The sequence below is a fragment of the Motacilla alba genome, chromosome 1A (assembly GCF_015832195.1).
Source record: "Motacilla alba alba isolate MOTALB_02 chromosome 1A, Motacilla_alba_V1.0_pri, whole genome shotgun sequence".
Classification (NCBI taxonomy): Eukaryota; Metazoa; Chordata; class Aves; order Passeriformes; family Motacillidae; genus Motacilla; species Motacilla alba.
In genome coordinates, this window is record NC_052031.1 from 45765892 (window position 1) to 45785655 (window position 19764).

Below are 19764 nucleotides of genomic sequence, written 5' to 3' on the forward strand. Positions count from 1 at the left end.
GTCTTCCAAATACTGTCTCTCAATACAATTCTCTTCCTTTTTTTTAATACATCATAAATACCTGCAAAACGCCTCAAAGCTTTATTATGAAATTCACCAAATGTTACTATATTAAATTACTTTAAATTTATCTGTTTCTGTCCTTGAAGCCCCATACAATCAGGCCTGATTATCTTACTATTCCCTAATGAATAAGCAACCAAAATTCGGGAAGGTGTTTTTACTGTATCCTCATTAGTAAGCCATTGTACATACTTCTGGCTTGCTCATCATCATTTTTCTGTGAAATTTTGTATCCCTCTCTCAATATTGCATTCAAGTGTGTGGTGTTTTTAAAGGCTCAAGACAGCAATTATTTTACTCGAGTATGTTTGGTCACTCTTAGCTATTATATTTCAATCCAGCCATTATTTATTTAAATGTTACATTAAAAGTAAAAAGCAAAACAGTATTCTTTAATAATGCTACTAAAAAGTTTACTTCAATATTCTTCAACAAGTTCTAGTGATTATTAATTAGTGAAATAATAAATTAAAAAATTGTGTGTTTTTCACAAAAAAAAAGAATTGTTCTTTTCTTTAGAGAAAAAAATTAATCAGAATAACTGACTTCTGAAAAACTATGCATAAATTTTATCCACTCTAATATATTCTCTAAGTCAACTTCTTTCAAAACTACATAATTCTATGATTTTGATCTTTCCTTAGATATAAACCAGACACAATTACAGTTTTATTGCTGTTATATAGCCTCATATTCTTGATATTCTGACATAAGAGTAAAAATTGTATCTTTGAATATGTACCACCACTGTTTTCAGCAATGTAATTATATTTTTACGTATATTTTTTCCATTCTCTCAACATGCACAAGTATTAACTTCACATTCTGGATGACAGAATTAAGCAGAAACTGACATTTATATGCCTGTGATGAAATCCAAATCTTTTCCCTGAGACTACACAGAACCTTTCCTCATGTTTAAATTTAAATTACTGCTGCCAGCCTTTATTATCTATTATATAACCACATTAAATTTAAACAGATATGCTGCTGCCACTTCCATGAAATCTCAGTTACTACATAGTTTTACTATCTTCAGTTAAAAAAAAAAAATTAGGGGCATCTTAAGTTTCTCAGTATTTATGCCATGTAATTAAGCAAAATCCTTTAACATTCTGCTTTTAAGAACACAGAAAACTCTCAAGAACTCCTTCTTTAATCTAAACTCATGTCACAAATCCAAATACAGTAAGATATTGCATTTGCACTTGAAAATCAATAACGCATTTTTTTTATGCTTCTGAGCACTACAACATAAATGTAAAAGCAGACATTGCAAGCAACCACCTGCTACACAAGATTAAAGAGACTGTTCTGAAGAATATACTTCAATCTGGAGCCTCAGCTCTATTGAAGTGGCACATTTTAAAATTAGTTTTAGTTCAAAAAAATCTCAGGAGTTCTCAAAAAATATGAAATAGTCATGGTTTCTACATGAAAAGAAAACTACACTTTTCAAAATAAGGACAGAAATAAACTTTTGAATACAGGGAAAGATGAAATATTTTTAAGAAACAATTTTAGGAAAATATTTTTCAAATAAAACATCAAGTTTATGAAAGAAAAAGTCTGAGATTTACTGTATCAAACATGTATGTCTAGCAAGTGTTTATACACACACACACACAAGGGGAGAAGCTCTTAATCCCTACTTTTTGTTTTGTAGTCACAGATTGTCCAAAGCCAGTAAAAAGTCAAATATACTTTGAAATCCATAGGAATTTCTTACATGTACAAAAAGCCCATATTTTTATTTTCTGATTTTTTTTTTTCTTAAGGAACACAATGTGCAAGTACATTGCAATACAGATGGTGTGTTTCTGGGCTTAATAATACCATTAGAATTACTGGTCGTGACATGAATATATACACAGGAATCTTACACCTGACAGGAAACTAGTAATGATCTTAGAATGCCACAGACAGAGGAATCTAAAGCAATTTTCTTGTGGAAGCTCAGGATTCTCACAATATACACTGTGACAGTCTTCTGTTCATTTTCCTGACACACTTAATTTTTCCGGATCCCTGCTTTGCACATTATACCTATTTCAATTTTCTTGCTTGCTGTTGAATTCATACAGATCATTTGAATGCACACTTGGTGTGTAACCTCTTTGCCATGATACACTTCTAAATTTAGCCCTGATGTTTTAGTTTGTAGTTTAAATGTATGTCATGATGTTCCATACATTTTTCTCCTAGAGGAATTTAAGGCGTTCATTTTGAAGCAGTTTGGACTATCAACTGTGTTAAAACACACAATTTTAACACAGCAATGAAAAACGTTGAAAAACTCTTATATAAGATGGTTGCTTTTGTTCTTGAAATTACTGAACCAGACTGCCATCTATTGGAAAATAAATATTTTTTTTAATTATACTTTTAAAAAAAAACAAACCTGAAACTGCAATCACACTTAACTCAGCTTGAAAAGGAAACATCTTTTCAAATGAACTGTGATAAAAATCAAGGACTTTCCTATATTTTTTTTCCACCTCATGTTATTAAAATATGTTTTGAAGCACAGTTGCTTTTCTGACTCACTGAACAATCAAATTCTAGGGTTTTTTTTGGAATATTTTTAACTAGGGAACATAGAAAAACTGTAATATGTCAGCACTGAGCAATACACAAGTATAAAGCTTCCCAAGCTTGCGTGTGTAGCACCAGTCAGGGCTTTGCATGCCTTTGCATACACAGGTCAACTAAAAAGTCATTCAAGTCACAATGACCAAAATGGGAAAAACAAAGACAGGGACTGGAGGCATAAACCTATTAATTGACCAACAACTCCACCCAGCATACAAGTCATTAAGAAATACTAGGAATTGCAACTAAAATGATGCATAGCTGTATGAAGGCCTTTTGGAGCTCTCCCTGAAGTAGAATTGCAAAACTGTGTTCAATCTGGCCTTAATTTTGTGGAGACAATGAACAGGGGCTTGTTGCATGCTGTGTTGCAATGTACATGTTTTAATGACTGGTAAAGGCAGCCTGGGAAACATGGCATTAATGCTTGGCACAACAGCACACCGAACACAGCCAGAGTGGCAAAAGAAAACCTTTAAATTACGACATTTCCAGTGCAGCTTTGACTTCCTTTAGTTTATCCTTAATAATGTACTCTTCAAATTGAAAGATAACATTAACTTACTCTCATCTCACTTTCTGCTGTTCAGCATTCAGTCTTTTCCTCCCTCTTCATTAATCATTCCCTCCCATTCAGGAAGCTAAGACAATCTGTTCTTCTGCCACAGTTCCCCTTTTAACTTTTTGAAGGGATGCATCCTGTGGGGACATTTTCACTCATCTCCAGATCTGTTCCTGTTCATGTCTACACTATGGGTCTACTGTCCTTACTTCTACTTACTGTTCCATTGTACTCTCCCTCTCCCATATGCCATGCCCTCTAGTCCCCAAGATCCTCACCATCAATTTTCCTAGTCAGCTCCTCCATGTCCCAAGGAAATTTAAGAGTCAAAAGTGATTAGTAATTTGGAACTCAGAAGACTAAACCAAATAGTTCCTTTTTTCTTTTTGGACTTTTTTTTTCACCTAACCTCAGAGCTTTGCAAACTGTGCTTCCTATTCAACTTGAAAATACTGTAAGCACATAAATCTCTGGGGTTTTAATGCCTTGTCACAAATCACACACCTGGCCAACAGAAACATATAAAGTAATAAAAACATGTATTGTTTTCAATGCAAAATTTAATTAAAAGAAGTAGTTCCTTTCTACAAACATACCAGAACAACTTGTAATGTTGTCGGAGGACTACCTGTCTAATAACATGGCAAATGGAGGAATGGATTCAATTCTGTTCTTGACCTAAAAGACTGACAACCCACTTCTTTCAAAGAAAGTATATAATTCTACAAGTGCTGTATCATTGAGCAACAAACCATGCAAGATGACTAGGACCAGAAAAGGAAGAGAATGTGCCTGTGAACAAGGCATCCAAAGTCCTGCTCTCCAGATTGCACTAGTATTTTTCCAGTGGCTGTACAATGCAGAAACAATACTAGAAGAGATCACAGCCTCATGATCCGTACTTTATCTGGGAGACTATAAAACCAATGTTGAAACTCAACCCTATGCCATGGACAGAATTGAGCACCACTTGTCCAGATGAAGCCTTTGCTGTCAAGTTATTATATTATTGGATTGTATTAAAAAGCAGGCATTCACACTACCCTTACACTAAACAAAAACTGTGAGCCCCACTGTTTCAAACAATAGAGATTGGCAGTTAAAGTTCAGGACAGAATTCCAGGCTATGCATTCTGGGTAGACAGACACTCCTTTCTGCAGTCCCAAATCAACCTTAACCTCATTTAGTCACAGCAGTTTTAGCCCTCCTGAAAAGAGCCAATTGTTAAAAAAAATGCGTTGAAATACACTCTGCTTCCCAATGCTTTCTCTTTCCCAATCAGGAGCTATCCTCTCAGGAGATGGCTCCTGATGTTCCTTGCTCCAGCTTCCTAAGTTTATGATCCACAAGTTACTATTCAAATCAGAAAATCCCCAGTCTTGGCCCCCTATTTTCTCTTTTTGCATGATGCAAAAAATTCAGATGTCTCCAAGCAGACAGTGCCTTTGCAGAATCTCCCCAAGGGTCACAAAGTGGCATGACTTGGGATTTGGAAACTTTTCAGACTGCTGAACTACATGAACTTAAAAAGCCTTCAACAGTCATCGTCTCTGGAATTGACATGAGTTCAGAAAACCACCTAATACCTTATCAACTGGGAGCTAACTTCTACACCTCTTCAGAGCTGATATCAGCACATCCAGCAATGAAAGTCAGGAAAAATCTGCTGATATGAACCTGAAGTAACTGCTCTTTCGTGGAAGCACATCAGGTGGGGTTCCAGCCCTCTGCTGGAGCTGGTAACTGAGAAAGGCAACACTCAGTCCAGCAGGCAGAAAGAGTCTGTGCTCCAGACAGACTCCATTGGGTGTCCTGTGCTGTCCATACTTTGAGTCTTGGCATGTGCAGTAGAAGCAAATGTGAGGTGAATAAATGCAGACAACAGACAAAAACCCACTCAATCTATTGAGATTCTTACAGAAGTTTCCCATGGAGGAGAAAACTTAAGTCAGAAAAAGCCGCAAGAATCTCTCCTCTTTAATACACATCCAAGGAATCTATTTCTGACTCTCCACATCTATACACATCTTCACTTCTTTCTCTCTGTATCTTCATGTTCTTATACATAAATATTCATTTAAGTTTCTTCAGTCATTGCTGTACTGTCACACATCTTTTCCTTGACTACACTTGCTGGTCCTGCCCCCAGAGCAGTTTGGCAGCATTCACCTTTGCAATCATTTTCAGAGCTAAACATATCTCTTCACTTTAGTGTTTCTTCCCAATTACTCTTTCATGGCCCCTTACAGAGCTTGTGGATTTTCAGATCACCCAGGGAGCCTAAACACAAAGGGAAGGCAACACCTACCCAAAATTAAAAGATGAGTCAAAAATGGAAGCATTCATTTCAAAACTTTCTTTTTTTTTTTTTTTTTTATGCAAGGCAGCCAAGTAGCAACTGAACAGACTGAATAACCCTAAAATACCTTGAAAAATGAAATAGATGCTTTTGAACAAACAGGAAAATCTCACATCACAGTAAAGAGTCCTCTCCATACAGATTTGTATAGCTTAGTTTACTGCAGGGGGAAACATATTCTGCCCTCCACCCTAACTTCATGTTGGGAGTGCACACCCATCATCCTAACTACAGTTTTCTCTAAAAGAAAAGCTGGATACACCAGTAGGAAAGCACCATAAAATGCTTCAAACAGTCCCCCGTTTTGAAGATTTGTTTCCACATCTAGTTCAATATAAAATATATGAAATATCTAAACAATATATTGCCTAATTTACCATTATATTTCCCTGTCATGGAAATTACAGATTTAGTTTCTGAATACTTTCTATTCATATTGTACTTCATTTAGGCCTGAGCAGATGGATTTATGTGGAATATATTTTCTGCAAAACAGCAGCCGAGAAGATTTAAATAGCAGTTAGCACCTAAATTCAGAGAGACACTAGACATGTGTCTAAAAATGATTAAATGGGATTAGTATCTTGTTCAAATTGAGTTCAATATGAGTTATGTATCTAAACATTCAAACATCTAGAAGGGCTTTACAAAAGTATCTACTGCATTTCAGGGTAGCTACACATCTTTGTAAATCTCATTTTGTCTATATATGTCATAATAAATCCTCCAAAATATGAAAGTCTTTAACTTGCCATGGTTTTCCTCACATAAGTGAGCATAATTTTTCTTAACTTACGAAAAACATTAACTGAAATTTAGAACTTAGTAGTTTTCCTTTGTTCTCTGCTTAATTCACTGGGCAATTACATTTATGTCATGGTTTAAGTTTGAGCCTAAACCAGCCGAAACCAGGAAACCTACTGAGATAGAGAATTCAATTAAAAAAAAAAAAAAAAGCCTTGTTAAAATAAAAAAAAAATAATCCTAGAGTACTTTATTCATAATATTAGTAGCAATGAAGTTATCTTGAACTGTAGTTGGAAATCACTGAAGTATCACAACCACAATTATCTGTATTAGAGTTTCAGTCTTCAATACCATTAGGCTACCATGAAAGCTATATAGTAATAAAATGCAGAAGAAAAATAACTAAGGATATTTAGCTGGTTCTTTTGGGGGCATATCTGATCAGATTCTGTTAACATTTAGTATTCAGTAGAGTATTGAACATACTGATCTCCACTGGTTTCACAAAAAAACCCCTCTCTTTCCCTCGCCATGCTCAAAACGAGTAACCCGAATGTATTATTGGTGACATAAAAAGCCATTCTGAGGTGTGGTAAGCAATACCTTTGAGAAATGAACATTACATTCTAAATCTGTAAGAAGCAAATGTTATGTTTTCTTTTATTATAATGTTAACCTTGTACTATTCTCACTCTTTTATTATTTCTTTCTTGAATGTGCTATAAATAAATCAGATGTAACTGAATACATTGTCCTTGTATCCCATCTTACTTACTACATTAAGCTTGGTTTGGCTTCCACTGGTCATAAGATCTTCCTCTGATACTTTACTAAAATTTTCCAGATAATGGTCTGATAATGTATGAGACAGATCTTCAAAAGAGTACTCCTTTTCTTGGCACAATTTGATTTCATCTAAGAGCTTTGATAATTCTCCAGTCACAGCTTCACCTTTAAAAACAGACACACCATTAGTCAGTAATTGGAATACCGGGATAATTTATGCCTAAAAAGGAAATGCAAATTTTTTAAACTTTGTTATCTGTTATTTTCCATACCTTATATTCTAAACAATTATCTTCATGCACTGTTCTCCGCTCAAAAATAATGGCATATTGTTCCAGGCTAGGAATTTCCTTGAGGCAATCTATATACTTCTGCATTGCCCTATACCTTGCATTTAATTAGGATGAATATATACTTACCCTTTCTATGTTTTCTAATCCTGAAAATTTATAGCAATAGCAACTATCCAAGAATGTAAAATTAATCCAGGAAAGGAAAGTTTCTACAAACATACAGAATCAATATCCCATCCTCTGCATCAGGTTCATGTTTGTTGCTGTAATTAATTAATACACTATGTATGCTCTGTAAAGGGTGAGTGACTAAGAATGCATATTCCTCCCCCCCACCCCCCATCAAAGCAGCTATGCTTTATGAATAATTCTTGCTCACTCTCCCAGGATTAAACAGAATGGCGGAAGAATATACTGGGCAAACCCTACAAGGCTTGAAACATGCCTTCCTACAGCAGTCTATCAGAAACCCACATTTAGCACATTCTGCATTGTGTTTCATGTTCTCTCCTTAATTTATCAGATTTCTTAACTAAAGAAATCTACCAGAACAATAAGATAATAGGCTTTCTATGTCTGAGGACCTACTATTGGAAATAGCAGTAATAATAAGTACTAGAATCACACTGAGTGCTAACCATTCTGCAAATAATCCACTGGCAGCAGCAAGACATCCACAGACTGAAAAGCTACTCATTATGATCAACCACATTGGGTTCTGATGATGTATTGTGTGTGTGTTACACAGCTACCTTTAGTAATAGCAATGAAAAATGAAAAGGCCAAGTGTTTCCAAGAGAAAGTAAGAAATCCCTTTTTTTAACTAGGTTTACAACAGTCATACGGTGGAAACTGAGTGCCTAGACTTGATAAAATACAGATGCTTCCATGTTACTCCATCTTTGGAAATAAAATGCTGAAAAGGAAAAACAGAGTGAGCATATTAAGCTCAGCATAAGTACAGACATAAGTACCAGACTTAAGTATGCTCACATAACTACAGAATCCACTGATAAAACTGTATCTGCTTGCTCAAGAGCTCTGTTTATTTCAATTTTTTTCCCAGTTTGCTATGCTAAGTAAACACAAATATTCAAAAATATATTTAAAGTATAACCATGGCCAGTTATTACCAAAATTTTCAGAGACAAGACTAGAAGTTGTTAATTAAAAGCATTTAATTGCTTTTTAAAATCTAACAGAAATTTTGCATTCCAAAATCTTTCTACTCTTAGTCAATGGTAGCTTTGCACAAAACTTGTAAATTAAGCAAAATTATAATCAGGTTTATTTATATTCTGCTTTTTAATTAGAAAATTGAAATTATTCCAGATTAATATTATAACTAAAAATTGGAAGTAAAATACCTAAATATTAAAAACTATTCCAAAATCATGATACAGTGATTTTTTTTTTTTTTTACTAAAGAACCAGAACTACTGCTTCCTATAGAACTATGTTCATGTCCCCTGTCACACATTCTCCCACATTTGGCCTGCAGTATTTCTTACTGGGCAAGAATGAGTTCTGTGTGACAAAACTGGACTGACCGGGGGGAGAGTGCACTAGTTGACTGGCTGATTGCAGCCAGAATATATAAAAGACAGATTTTGCCTATTTCTTTCAGGGTAGGTACCAATTAGGGTCTTTCGCCTCTACCCAGCTCCCTATTTTCAGGAAAATCACAGAACGGTAAATGCTATCCCTCTTCCAAAGCTGGTTTAAATTATCTGAAATTAGATTGTCAGTGAATGGCAGACAGATGGATGGGAAGCACAATCAAGTACGATTTCTCTCCTTTAGTATCAGATTACAGAATAGACAAGCTAAAGCCAGCTAGCATGTTTTACATTATTTATACCTTGTAAGAGGAAATAAGGAATGTGAGATCATGACCCTATTGTTTAAAATTAAAACATATTCTAAAAATATTTGCTACTTAATTTCAGAACAGACATTTCTATTGCACAGTGGGCTTCACAATCCTGCTAATCTCAAAGGAACTATTTATCTTCACACACCACATATGTGTTAAGTATCCCAGTGGGAAATATTATTGGAACTACAGCAGTCATTCACTACTACCATGAAGATCATAACCTGACATGCATCAGGAAGCTTCATTCTCTCATGAATAAAAACTCTCCCAGTGAACATGTTAAAGAAAAAAAAGAACATGTTGAAAAAAAAAAAGACCAAAAAAATCCAACAAACACAAAAAATCACTACTAAGCAAAATAACACCACAACTCACACAACAAAACCAAGGACAGGCTCAGTTATTTGCCAGCAACTACATTCAGTCTGGATGATTACTGAAGACAGAAGTCAAGTTTGGTTCTACAGGAGGACGACTTTCATGAAAGACACCACAATCAGGAAATGCCCTGTTTTAGTGGCTGTGGTGTGGAAATGGTGACTCAGAACATAAAATGAAAGCACATGCACTCAAGTGACTGCTACAGTGTATGAAAGCTGTGTTAGAAGACAAATGGAAGAGCAGTATGTTTGTGACCTTTGAAAGAGGCTTCCAAATGTGAAACAACTGGTAGATGCACTCACTGGGGAAGATTAAGTAAATTCAATTTTTAACTCAAATGCGAACAATACCTGCAGAGTATTTCAACATATTTAGTATTTTTGTTTTACTTGATTATGCAATGGATAAGGTCAGATAAATTAAAAATATTTAAGATCAAACAATGCAGTACATTGTAATCCATTAGTGACTTGTCCTTTCTGAGAATACAGTTCCTTGCTTTTCTATATGACATGGATTACAGTGCATGTAGTCAAGATAGGCAATTCATGGTAGAAAAAAACCAACCATATTTGATATCAATAACTTTCTTAATTTTTTTCCTCTTTGTAAGTTTGAATGAATGTTAATATTAAAGAGAAATTCAGTACAGCTTTTGTATTCATAGAATACATGTATTTACTTTTAGCCTTTGGAGATGGAGGAACTTCCGGAGACAAAACGCAAGACTGATGCTCTGCACATTCCAGTGGGCATTCCTCTGAAATACTTGCGTTTCCTGTTTCCATGAAGTCTGCAAGTTAAAGATACAAATACACTTAAAAGTCTGAATTAAGGGCGTTTATTTCAATCAAGAGTATATTGGCTACTTTGTTTTTCATTAAAGACTTTTCAAATTTTCATATTACAACCCTGTAATAATTAATATTCCTAATCATAGCATTATTATGAATATTAATAATGTAGTTGGGAAACATTAATATTACAATCCTTTAATAATAATTATTCATAAACAGTGCTGCAAGGCTATAATTCTTTGATAGTACTGTAAAACACTAAAATGGCCAGTCCTTCACTCTGTGGAAACTGCTACAAAAAATCTCATTGTAAGGGTAATCAGTTGAGACTATCCCTGTGTTTTTCTTGTCTCCTTGAAATATCAACATAACTGTTCTATTACATTATTACAATTAAAAGAGACTTTTATTCTAAGTTTGTGGAGAGCTTTTTGTCAAGATATTCAGGACATACAAACATTGATATTGTTACAAATGCCAAACATTCTGCTTGCAGCACAGATATAGTACATGAGAAAAACCAAAAAGCAATCCTGAAAATTTAGTTTAAAATAGCAGTCTAAAAAGCAGTGTGCTGAAATGTCTGGTTTTTCTCCTTAAAACTTCTCTTGCCCCATGTTTGCAATAATGTTTATAAAACCAGAAAAACATGAAATAATGAATGTGCTAAACTTCAATTTCGTTACTGTTCTTCTCTTATAAATATCTACATTAATTTCATGTGCTTTTCCACACAAGCTACCTCAAAAGAAGACCAAAATATTAATGAAATGCAGTGCAATAATAAATAAGAAATTAATTTATGCAATAGCGGCGCTTTTTTTTTCCCAGCAGAGTAACTGGTCTTCAATTTGGGCAGCTATTCTGCATCTGCATTTTCTTGAGTTTAAGAAATTGTTTAAATAATTTCATTGTGGTACCAATAGTAACCATAATAGCATGTGTTGCAACACACAGAGCACCAAAACACAGTAATATCTTTCATCAATGTCACACTGAAGGACTAAGGAGTTTCTGGGAAGTGAAATCTCCCTGATTTAATTTCTACAGTCTACAAATGCACTTGTTAAGCTTGCTGTTACTCATGATTAAATAACAAATCCCAAAACCTAAATAAAATCTGTGATAAAATAGAGAAATTGAAATTGGAAATGGCATAGAACAGCATGCAGTTGCAAAATGCTTTGCAGATTGTTGGGGTATTTTTTAAAAAAACTATATGATTTGAAAGTGCCATATATTAAGTTTAATGACTGGCAGTGGTCCCTGGCATAATCTGTCATAAATTTCATCACATGAAAATTTTGTGTTTGTGTGTGTGTGGGTCTGAAAGCAAAGACACACTGTAGGAGTCCATGAGAAAACTAACACCATGACAAAATGCTCTGGAATGTTTTCCAGCTCTGTCAGAGATAGTATTTGTCAAGTTAATGTGCAAGATGGGGATAAGATAAAAAGGAAGCCATACCCAAAGAAAATTAAAAGAAAAAAGAAATTCATGTATGAAAAATGTTTTCTTGGTAATTATGCAACTGTCCAAAAAGGAAATATAATTCTATCAGGTGAATGTTACAATTATTAGATTATTACAGCTATAATTAGCAGAGGAAATAAATGAGATATTGCGAAGAACTCTAACCTTAACAGATATTGTCAAGAACTTAACCTCCAACATAATCATACAAGACTGTGGTTTTAAAGTAATTCTCTATTTTTGCTCTTTGTCAGTCCCCAGTTCCAGACCAATGCACTTACCTCCTGGAGGCTAGTTCTGAAGAGGAAATCCCAAGTTCAACATAAGTCTTAAATACTTTAAAAAACACAGAGCTCCTTCCAGAAAACCTTTACAGCTGGCTCACACAAGGTATGGTACAAAAGGCTTACAACAGGCTGACAGCACACCAACATTGTGAGGGTACAACCCTTGAGACTTTGGGCTTTTGTGGGACTACTACTCCAAACTTGGTTTGCGCTATTGAAAATTCTACCAGATACATAAAAGATAAAGACAAGGCCTCAGTTTAAAGAGGCTTATAGTCTAGATAAATGTATACCTACCCATAATACTGTCAGAGATACAGAACAGGTGATCTGTATCAAGAGCCAAAGAAAAAAAAACACACAAAAGCACCAGATGCTTTCACCAGCAGCTGCATTCTAATCACCTGCAGCTGGCTAGGAATCCATCTTCAAATCCTGCCCAAACTTACTCACTGCTGGGTGTTTGAGAGACTGCTCAGGGTGGATCATTTTTCTCAAAGCAAAAAGAGAATTCAGAACAAAACTAAGCTTAGTGGCTTATACCACTTCATGACCAGAGCAGTGTCCCCATCTGTGGTTTCACACAACTTTAGAGGAAAAATCCATCATTCCTACCACAGGGCAGAGTAAAGGCTGTTTAGGATACAATCTGTCAAATTCATAATGGGAAGAATGGACCATTTTACTTCTTCACCTTATCCAGAATGAACTTTACAACTCAGTGTAAAGTGAGGACTACTGCAGCTCTTAATACTAAGAGTTAAAAAAACTTGGTCAGTTTAGTAGGATTGTTTTCTGTAATTACCAGATTTTGTCAAAGCCCCACGCAACCTAAATTGGGTCCTGTGCACAAAAGTAATACCATAGAAGTGGTCACACAGCAGTGGAAATAACAACAGTGGGGAATATAACTCAAGAAGGGAACAAGCTCTGGGAAGTTCAAGCAGTTGGAACTCCAGCTTTCTTAGTTTCTGTAATACCAGTTAGGCCAAAGCCAAAGAGATGGGAAAGACTGAACATTTAAGCACAGAAACACAGCTGCCTCTATAGCATGAAGGGAGCATGGCCCAGCTCAGCTAGAGCTGCTCCTGAACTTCTAAGGAGTATAAAAGCACAACTTGCCTTAACTTCAGCTTCTCTTAGATCCTACTTTCTCACTGAGGTGGTAGGGTTAAGAGTTTTGCTTTTTTTACAAACCTTGGCTTTTAGAGTAATGGTTACATTCAACTCAGAAAACTTTTTATTTTATTGGAAAATAAAAAACCCAAACAACTTATTTTAATCCTTATTTTCCTTTAAATTAAGTATAAGCTGCTTTCTTTTGGTTTTATACCCTATTTCAGCCATGCCATGTGGTAGATTCATATAGAATTCTTTCTAGAACAATTTTTCCCTAAGAAGACCAAAAGGCTCTTTAAAACTCTGAAAAAAACCCAAAAAGGTGAAATTTTCCCAGAATATTAATATGAACACTCACCTTTTAAAGCAGAAGACTCTCCAAGTAACTAGATCAGAGAAATAAAACTTACAGAAACCAGTCCCCTCCATAGCCAAATATCCCAGCAGAGGGGTGCTTACACCTCCTTCATATCTTCCTGAAGGGCAACAATCTTCAGTAAAACCTCTGCCCTCCCTAAGACTCTTCCAGAACCTGTCTGAGGATTCTCTAGCTCTATTGAGTCCTGGCCCAGCCAGGAAACTCTCAAAAAGTTCCTCCCAAAACAGCTCCCATGGGAAGGAACCCACCTGAGGCTTTGTGATCCAATTCCTCTTCTCTTTAAAGCGGCTGCAGTAGGAGGAAACTGACTGGTAACTACCATGGTCAGGTGTGCTAAGGTGACAGACAAGCTGAGATGTAGACTGGTTCACTTCAGTCTCCTACATTTCAGAGGACAATTTCTAAATTATTCAAGTTAAACTGAATCCCAGAGAAAGCTGAAATCAATAGATGTTTTTCTGCATGTGCTCAGGGAAGATAACAGAAACAGGCACTGAAGTACTCCTATGATTGTGAGATAGGTAAGGTTGCAACTAAACTTTAAGTCTCAACAATAGCAGTTAAATTAATTCATTAATGCAGTCAATGCTCTACAGCCTTTGCACAAGAGCCTACAGAAGAAGCTGAAAAGTCCCCAGAAAAACAAAACAAAATGAACGCATAAACAAAACAAAAAATAAAACCAAAACAATGAAGGGGAATTGAGATCTCAATTATTTTCATCCCATGCAGCTGTAATTAAATCCTTCATTGAAAACCTATTCCATTCTACCAGTGAGGCTGGCTTCCTGCACTCAAGGGAATGGAAGATCTGCTTGTCCACAGAAAGAGGAGAGAAAGAGTGAGATTATATTAAAAAAAAAAAAAAAAAAAGCCAGTGCTAATGTCACCAAAGCTATTTAAGTAGAGAGGAACAGAAAGGAGTTCTGGTTCTGCAGCTGCTTATGTATTTTCCATTTATGAATAATTTGGTAACAGGTACAAACAATGTTAGGTTCCTAAGCAGCTTCAGCAGAATAGAGAGAACCGTTTTCCACTGCATCTCCTCCATACCATCTATGCAGCAGCGTTTACTGGTGCTTGTGCCATTCTTCATCTGTTTATCTACTATCTTCTTTGTTTCATAATAACAAGAACTGTGCTTCCAGAAATAGTAAAAGAGCAAGATTCTAATGGAGAGCATAGTGGGCTGTGGAGAGAGAGTTGAAAGACGGTGCAGCTCGCACCTGCGTCATGTTCACATGTGCTGAAACTAAAACACAGCTGGTTGGTTTAATTTTAGGCCTACTAGCTTTGGCAACATCCCTTTTATCTCCAAAGCCTAATTATAAAAGCCCTAAGTGCCAGTACTGTTAACTGCTTCAGCACTGAGTGCCGTTGTTTCACTGCATCCATGAAATGCATCCAGTACTTGGTCTTGCTTGGCACAGTATCCTACTTCTCTCCTCTTCCAGTACATAGTACTTATACAGCTATTTATTCCTTACTACATTAAGAATCTAAACCCTAATAAATATTTTGAGTTCAATGCTACTCAGACCCAATGAAGACACAGAAAATGATGTGGCACATACAAAAAAAAAAATAGAAGTAAAACCTGAACTGTCATTTCTATTAATTCAAACTATAATTGACAGGCAGTAAAAAAAAAACATTTAGGTGTTCTATAGCTTACTCAACCTTTTCCCTGCTGCTCTTTAAAGTGATATTTTAATTTATTTTCCTTCTGTCAGATAATGTGCCAACATCTCAAAAAGGCAGCAGACTTCACAAACACACACACAAAAAAAATTTCGCAGAAACTTCCATTTCTCTTTTCTCAGGATAGTGAGAAAAGATGTAAAATAAAGATCACATTAATGCAAGGATCACTTCTAAAACCTCATCGGCAAAAAGCCTTGTTTCTTTAAACCTATAATCTGTAAAAAGTAGTTGTCTATAATATTCTTTAAAAGAGGGAAACAATTTCTATCTACAATTATTAAATTCTGGGAGGGCACTTATTCACAGGTGGCTACCAGCCCTACTGGGTTTAGTACCAGCTCATGGGATTTAGTGTTACTATCTCTATTAACTGCTTCCAAACACAGAAATTACTTTTACCTATTCCAAAGAAGTTTCTTATAAATATCCCCAAAGCCAACTAATTTTCTTTCTGAACATTTCTTCCAACTCTGTTATCCCTCTGCTTAACAGGCCCACCAGTAATACCAGTCACATAATTTCCTTGCCCATTTCTGCCAGCCTGTTCATATGCACCAGTCAGCCTTTGTTTTATATTTTGAAACCTAATGTTTTGTGGCAGGGACAAATACTATGCTATGTTAATACTATAAATTGTAAAGTGACACTCAGAACAGTACAAGGAAGAACCAGAGAAAATTAATGAGAATGCTTGGTGATAACATCTTAGTCTGTCCTGGCAACAAGGTGAAAGAACAAATCAATGCCACTTCATCTGCATAAAGCACAAAATTAGCAAGAAACTAAAAAAATCTGGCCAGTAATTGTCTGACATCATTAATTTAATTTCTATTTCCTATAAGTCTACATGAAAGAGCCATGTAAGCTGCTCTTGACAACCGTCTGAAGACAGCAGCCTTAACAGGAATGTATTTGGAAGCCACAAAATCTCTCCTAGTAATTACCCTTTCTTTGCATGGAATTCATTATGCACTGAAGTCAAACTCAATTATAGTACGTTCAGGATTCCAAAAATTCTAGTGCTTCACTGATTTTTCAGCTACAATAGGATAAACACCTGCACTTTAGTGAAGAGTATAGGCAGCTCTCTTTTTAGAGGAGAGTAGGCCAACTGCATCATCAGTAGTGCTAGCACTGAATCCTGCCACTCCTGAATTTTTCAACTTTAGCTCATACTTTGATGGATAAAGATTAAGTGAACATTTTGCTGATGAAAAAAGAATCTATGTAAGTTCCTCAAGTGAGTTTTGAAGGAGCTCCTCAGGTTGTCTTAAGAGTCAGAATGGCATCTTTGTAACCATTTTTCATTCTTGTACATCTCTCCTGATTATAGGCAGAGAGCAAAAATAAACAGCTGCTCATTACAAGACAGTTTCATCACACTAATAAGAGCTGAAACTACTAAGCAGTTATTTTTATGCTTCTTTGAAAAAGACTGCATGTCCAAGCGACAAAATGGATTGAAATTAATATATTTCTTTTTCTGTGTGAGTGTGGTAAAGACTGAGGGCAGCTACTGATCCATCAACACAAGAAAGCCATGAGAGGGGGTGTGGTGCTTTATTAGTCATAGAGCAAGGGTACTTTGAAAAAAATGTTCTTCAGTGGGGTTAGAGACTGCAAGGTTATCATAGTAAGGATAAAATGGAACAATAAGGAGGTAGTAAAATTAAAATTAGTTGAGTTGGTGATGGGATTTTATGATGAATCTTGAATTAATACCTGAAGGATGATTGATTTGGATGTCTAAGAAAGTGGGAGCTCTGACTGACCGTTTTCCTGCCACTGAAGAAGTTCCAGTATGACATTAATCCTCTTTTCCTCTACATGGTAGTATGTTCATGCTGCAGCTCTGTGAGGACTTAAAGGTTGAATTTTGAGTCTGACTCAAATTAGAAACTCCCTTCTGCTGACAGGGGAAGCCCTGTGTCCCCCACACATCTCTTCCTCCCCACTTTTCAATGAACATTACTGTCAGTTACCTGGGACAGAGGTAACTCTGAGACCCGAATCACACAGGAGGCAAGCTAATTAAAACTGCAGAAAGTATAGTTCAATATTTTAATATTATTTTTAATTATTTTATATATATCATAAATATATATTTTTGTACTCTAACAGTTCGTAAACTGAATCAAGTCACTTTGAAGTCTCATGTAAATGGGGAATATGTAAGGGAACTGTGTAGGTGGAAGTAGGGGAGGAGAATGGGGGAAGTGACGGAAAAGGCAAAGGAAGATAGGAAGGGAGAGAGGGAGACCTCAAGGCAAGCTGTTAACTGGATCAGCTCTAACATGAATCTGCTCCTTACAGGAATACCTCTCCTAGAGCCTGCAAAATTTTCATTATACTTATAGCAGCTTTGTATCTTCAGTCCATCATCTTACTGGAAAACTTTATGGAACCTGGTCAACTAGTTCGGAAGTAATTCAGAAAATAAATGCCACAGTATGGCTACATGACCTCATTTTCTCTAAGAAATGTTCTTACAAAATACAGTTATGAGGGAGCCTGTCATGTGTAGAACCAACACTGAACTGACTACAATGGTTTATTTAATGGTGAGAATAATCAATACAAATGAAGATTCAGCACTGATACCTGCAGGGTAATCACTTAATGAAAGGCTAAGCTGAAAATGCAGGAAACAAATTCCATAGAAGAGAAGAAATTACATTTAACACTAAATTATCTTGTAGTTCATGTTTCATCACTTCATTGCCATCTTCTAGAGTAAAAGATTGAAGTAAACAATGAACTTCCATCAACCTTGCACCATGAAAGCAAGATGGGGAATGAGAACAAATGCATGTACGAAAATCTTATTATTTTTCCTACAATAACAGAAATACTGCTTGGTTTTGGTTTTTTAACTTAAGGAAAATGAAAAAATATAGTGAAATCTTTTGAAAAATTGTCATCATCTTTTAGTCATTTAGTTGCTACAAATCAAGCATTTCAATTGTAGGTTATCATTACAATTTAATGGAACTACTGCTGAAATATTACAATATGTTATGGTGTAATGAAGAATGTTCAAAAGACTAAGTATAAGTGACACACCATGCTAATGTCAGTGGTCTGCAAAAAAGAAAGTTTACTCTGAAATTCAGATATTGGACAACTTATTTTTGTTCAACTACTCTTTTTAAATCAAAAGACCACCCCTTTGTGTAATGAAACATTTAAAGGTTAGAAATTACAATATACAATAATATTTCTCTATTGTCTCTAACAAATGTGTAATTGAATATGGCTTACCTTGAAGTAGAGCTGCAATCTGGAGAGACTGCTGAGATGGATGCTCTTTAAGTATATCTAATACCGTTCTACCCAAACTGTCCTTTATGTTGGTATCAATTCCTGAAAAAGAAATGGATCTGTGGTGGAATATGTAACCCTAAATGCTTCAGATAATAAATGTCATATATCAGACTGAGTTATCTGACAAATTGAAAGCAAGTGGTTTTACAACTGCATTACAGCTGAAGTACAGGATACATTTCTGTTTAGTTTTTAATGGTTGGGCTTAAACTTTGAATAAAGTTTGAGGCTTGCCCTGGACCAGAACCTGTTGTATGGGATACTGCATGACTCCACCTTTGCCTTGTAAGAGCTTCCTTGGAAATTTTGCCTTATAGTAGAACGCTCAAGTTGCTTTTCAGTTTAGATGTGCTTTCATAAAAAGTAAATATATGAAATGTCCTAGCAAACAAAGTGAAATTCTTCTCAGGACACCAGAAAAAAACAGAGGAAGCAGACAGGACATTTAAAAGGACATTCTCAAAGCATCCAGAAAAGGCTGCAATTTCCTAACCCAATGGACATTTTCCTAATTTGCTTTGTGAGAAACACAAAATTTTCTCACTGGAAACAAACCCAAAATATTACTGGGCTATTTAGCAGTGGCAGTTGACTTTCAGAGGCCACACATACCAACTCACATCTCTACTTTGTAGCAGCTACTTATAACATCTTCCGACTCTTTGTGAAGCAGAACTAGAAAAGAGGGGATTGTTAGGTACAAAAAGCAGAAGGTGGGGAGTGTTGTAGAAGTGCAGAGCATTTGGGGTTGAAGATTCTACTCCACTGTCTTGACAACTGTATGCTGGTAGAGGCTGTAACATGTACTAATCTGAAAAAGGTGGGCTTTTTCTGTGGTCTAAAGGGCTTCCTATGTTTGTGTGATGTTCTCCAGTCCTTCCTTTTTTTAGGAAATAAAAAGGCCCTGCCTTTTTGAGGGCAGGTGAATATCCCTTTCAACCTCCTTCCTTCTCATCCAAACAGAGAAGCAACTCAGTAGGACCATTTTTTTTCTGAAAACAGGTCTGAGAACAGGGA

At 35.8% G+C, this 19764-nt stretch overlaps 1 protein-coding gene across 8 annotated transcripts in view; it reads right to left on the reverse strand.

The window, feature by feature from the left end:
• The window catches only part of ANKS1B (ankyrin repeat and sterile alpha motif domain containing 1B), a 407552-nt gene that overhangs the window by 320913 nt on the left and 66875 nt on the right, over positions 1-19764 (reverse strand). For all 8 annotated transcript variants that reach the window (XM_038155524.1, XM_038155523.1, XM_038155513.1 and 5 more), the window contains exons 6-8: positions 18685-18786; positions 10346-10456; positions 7100-7275 (exon numbers count right to left, since the gene is read on the reverse strand). In XM_038155524.1, the coding sequence (XP_038011452.1) occupies positions 7100-7275; positions 10346-10456; positions 18685-18786 (389 nt within the window). The remainder of the gene's footprint in view (positions 1-7099; positions 7276-10345; positions 10457-18684; positions 18787-19764) is intronic.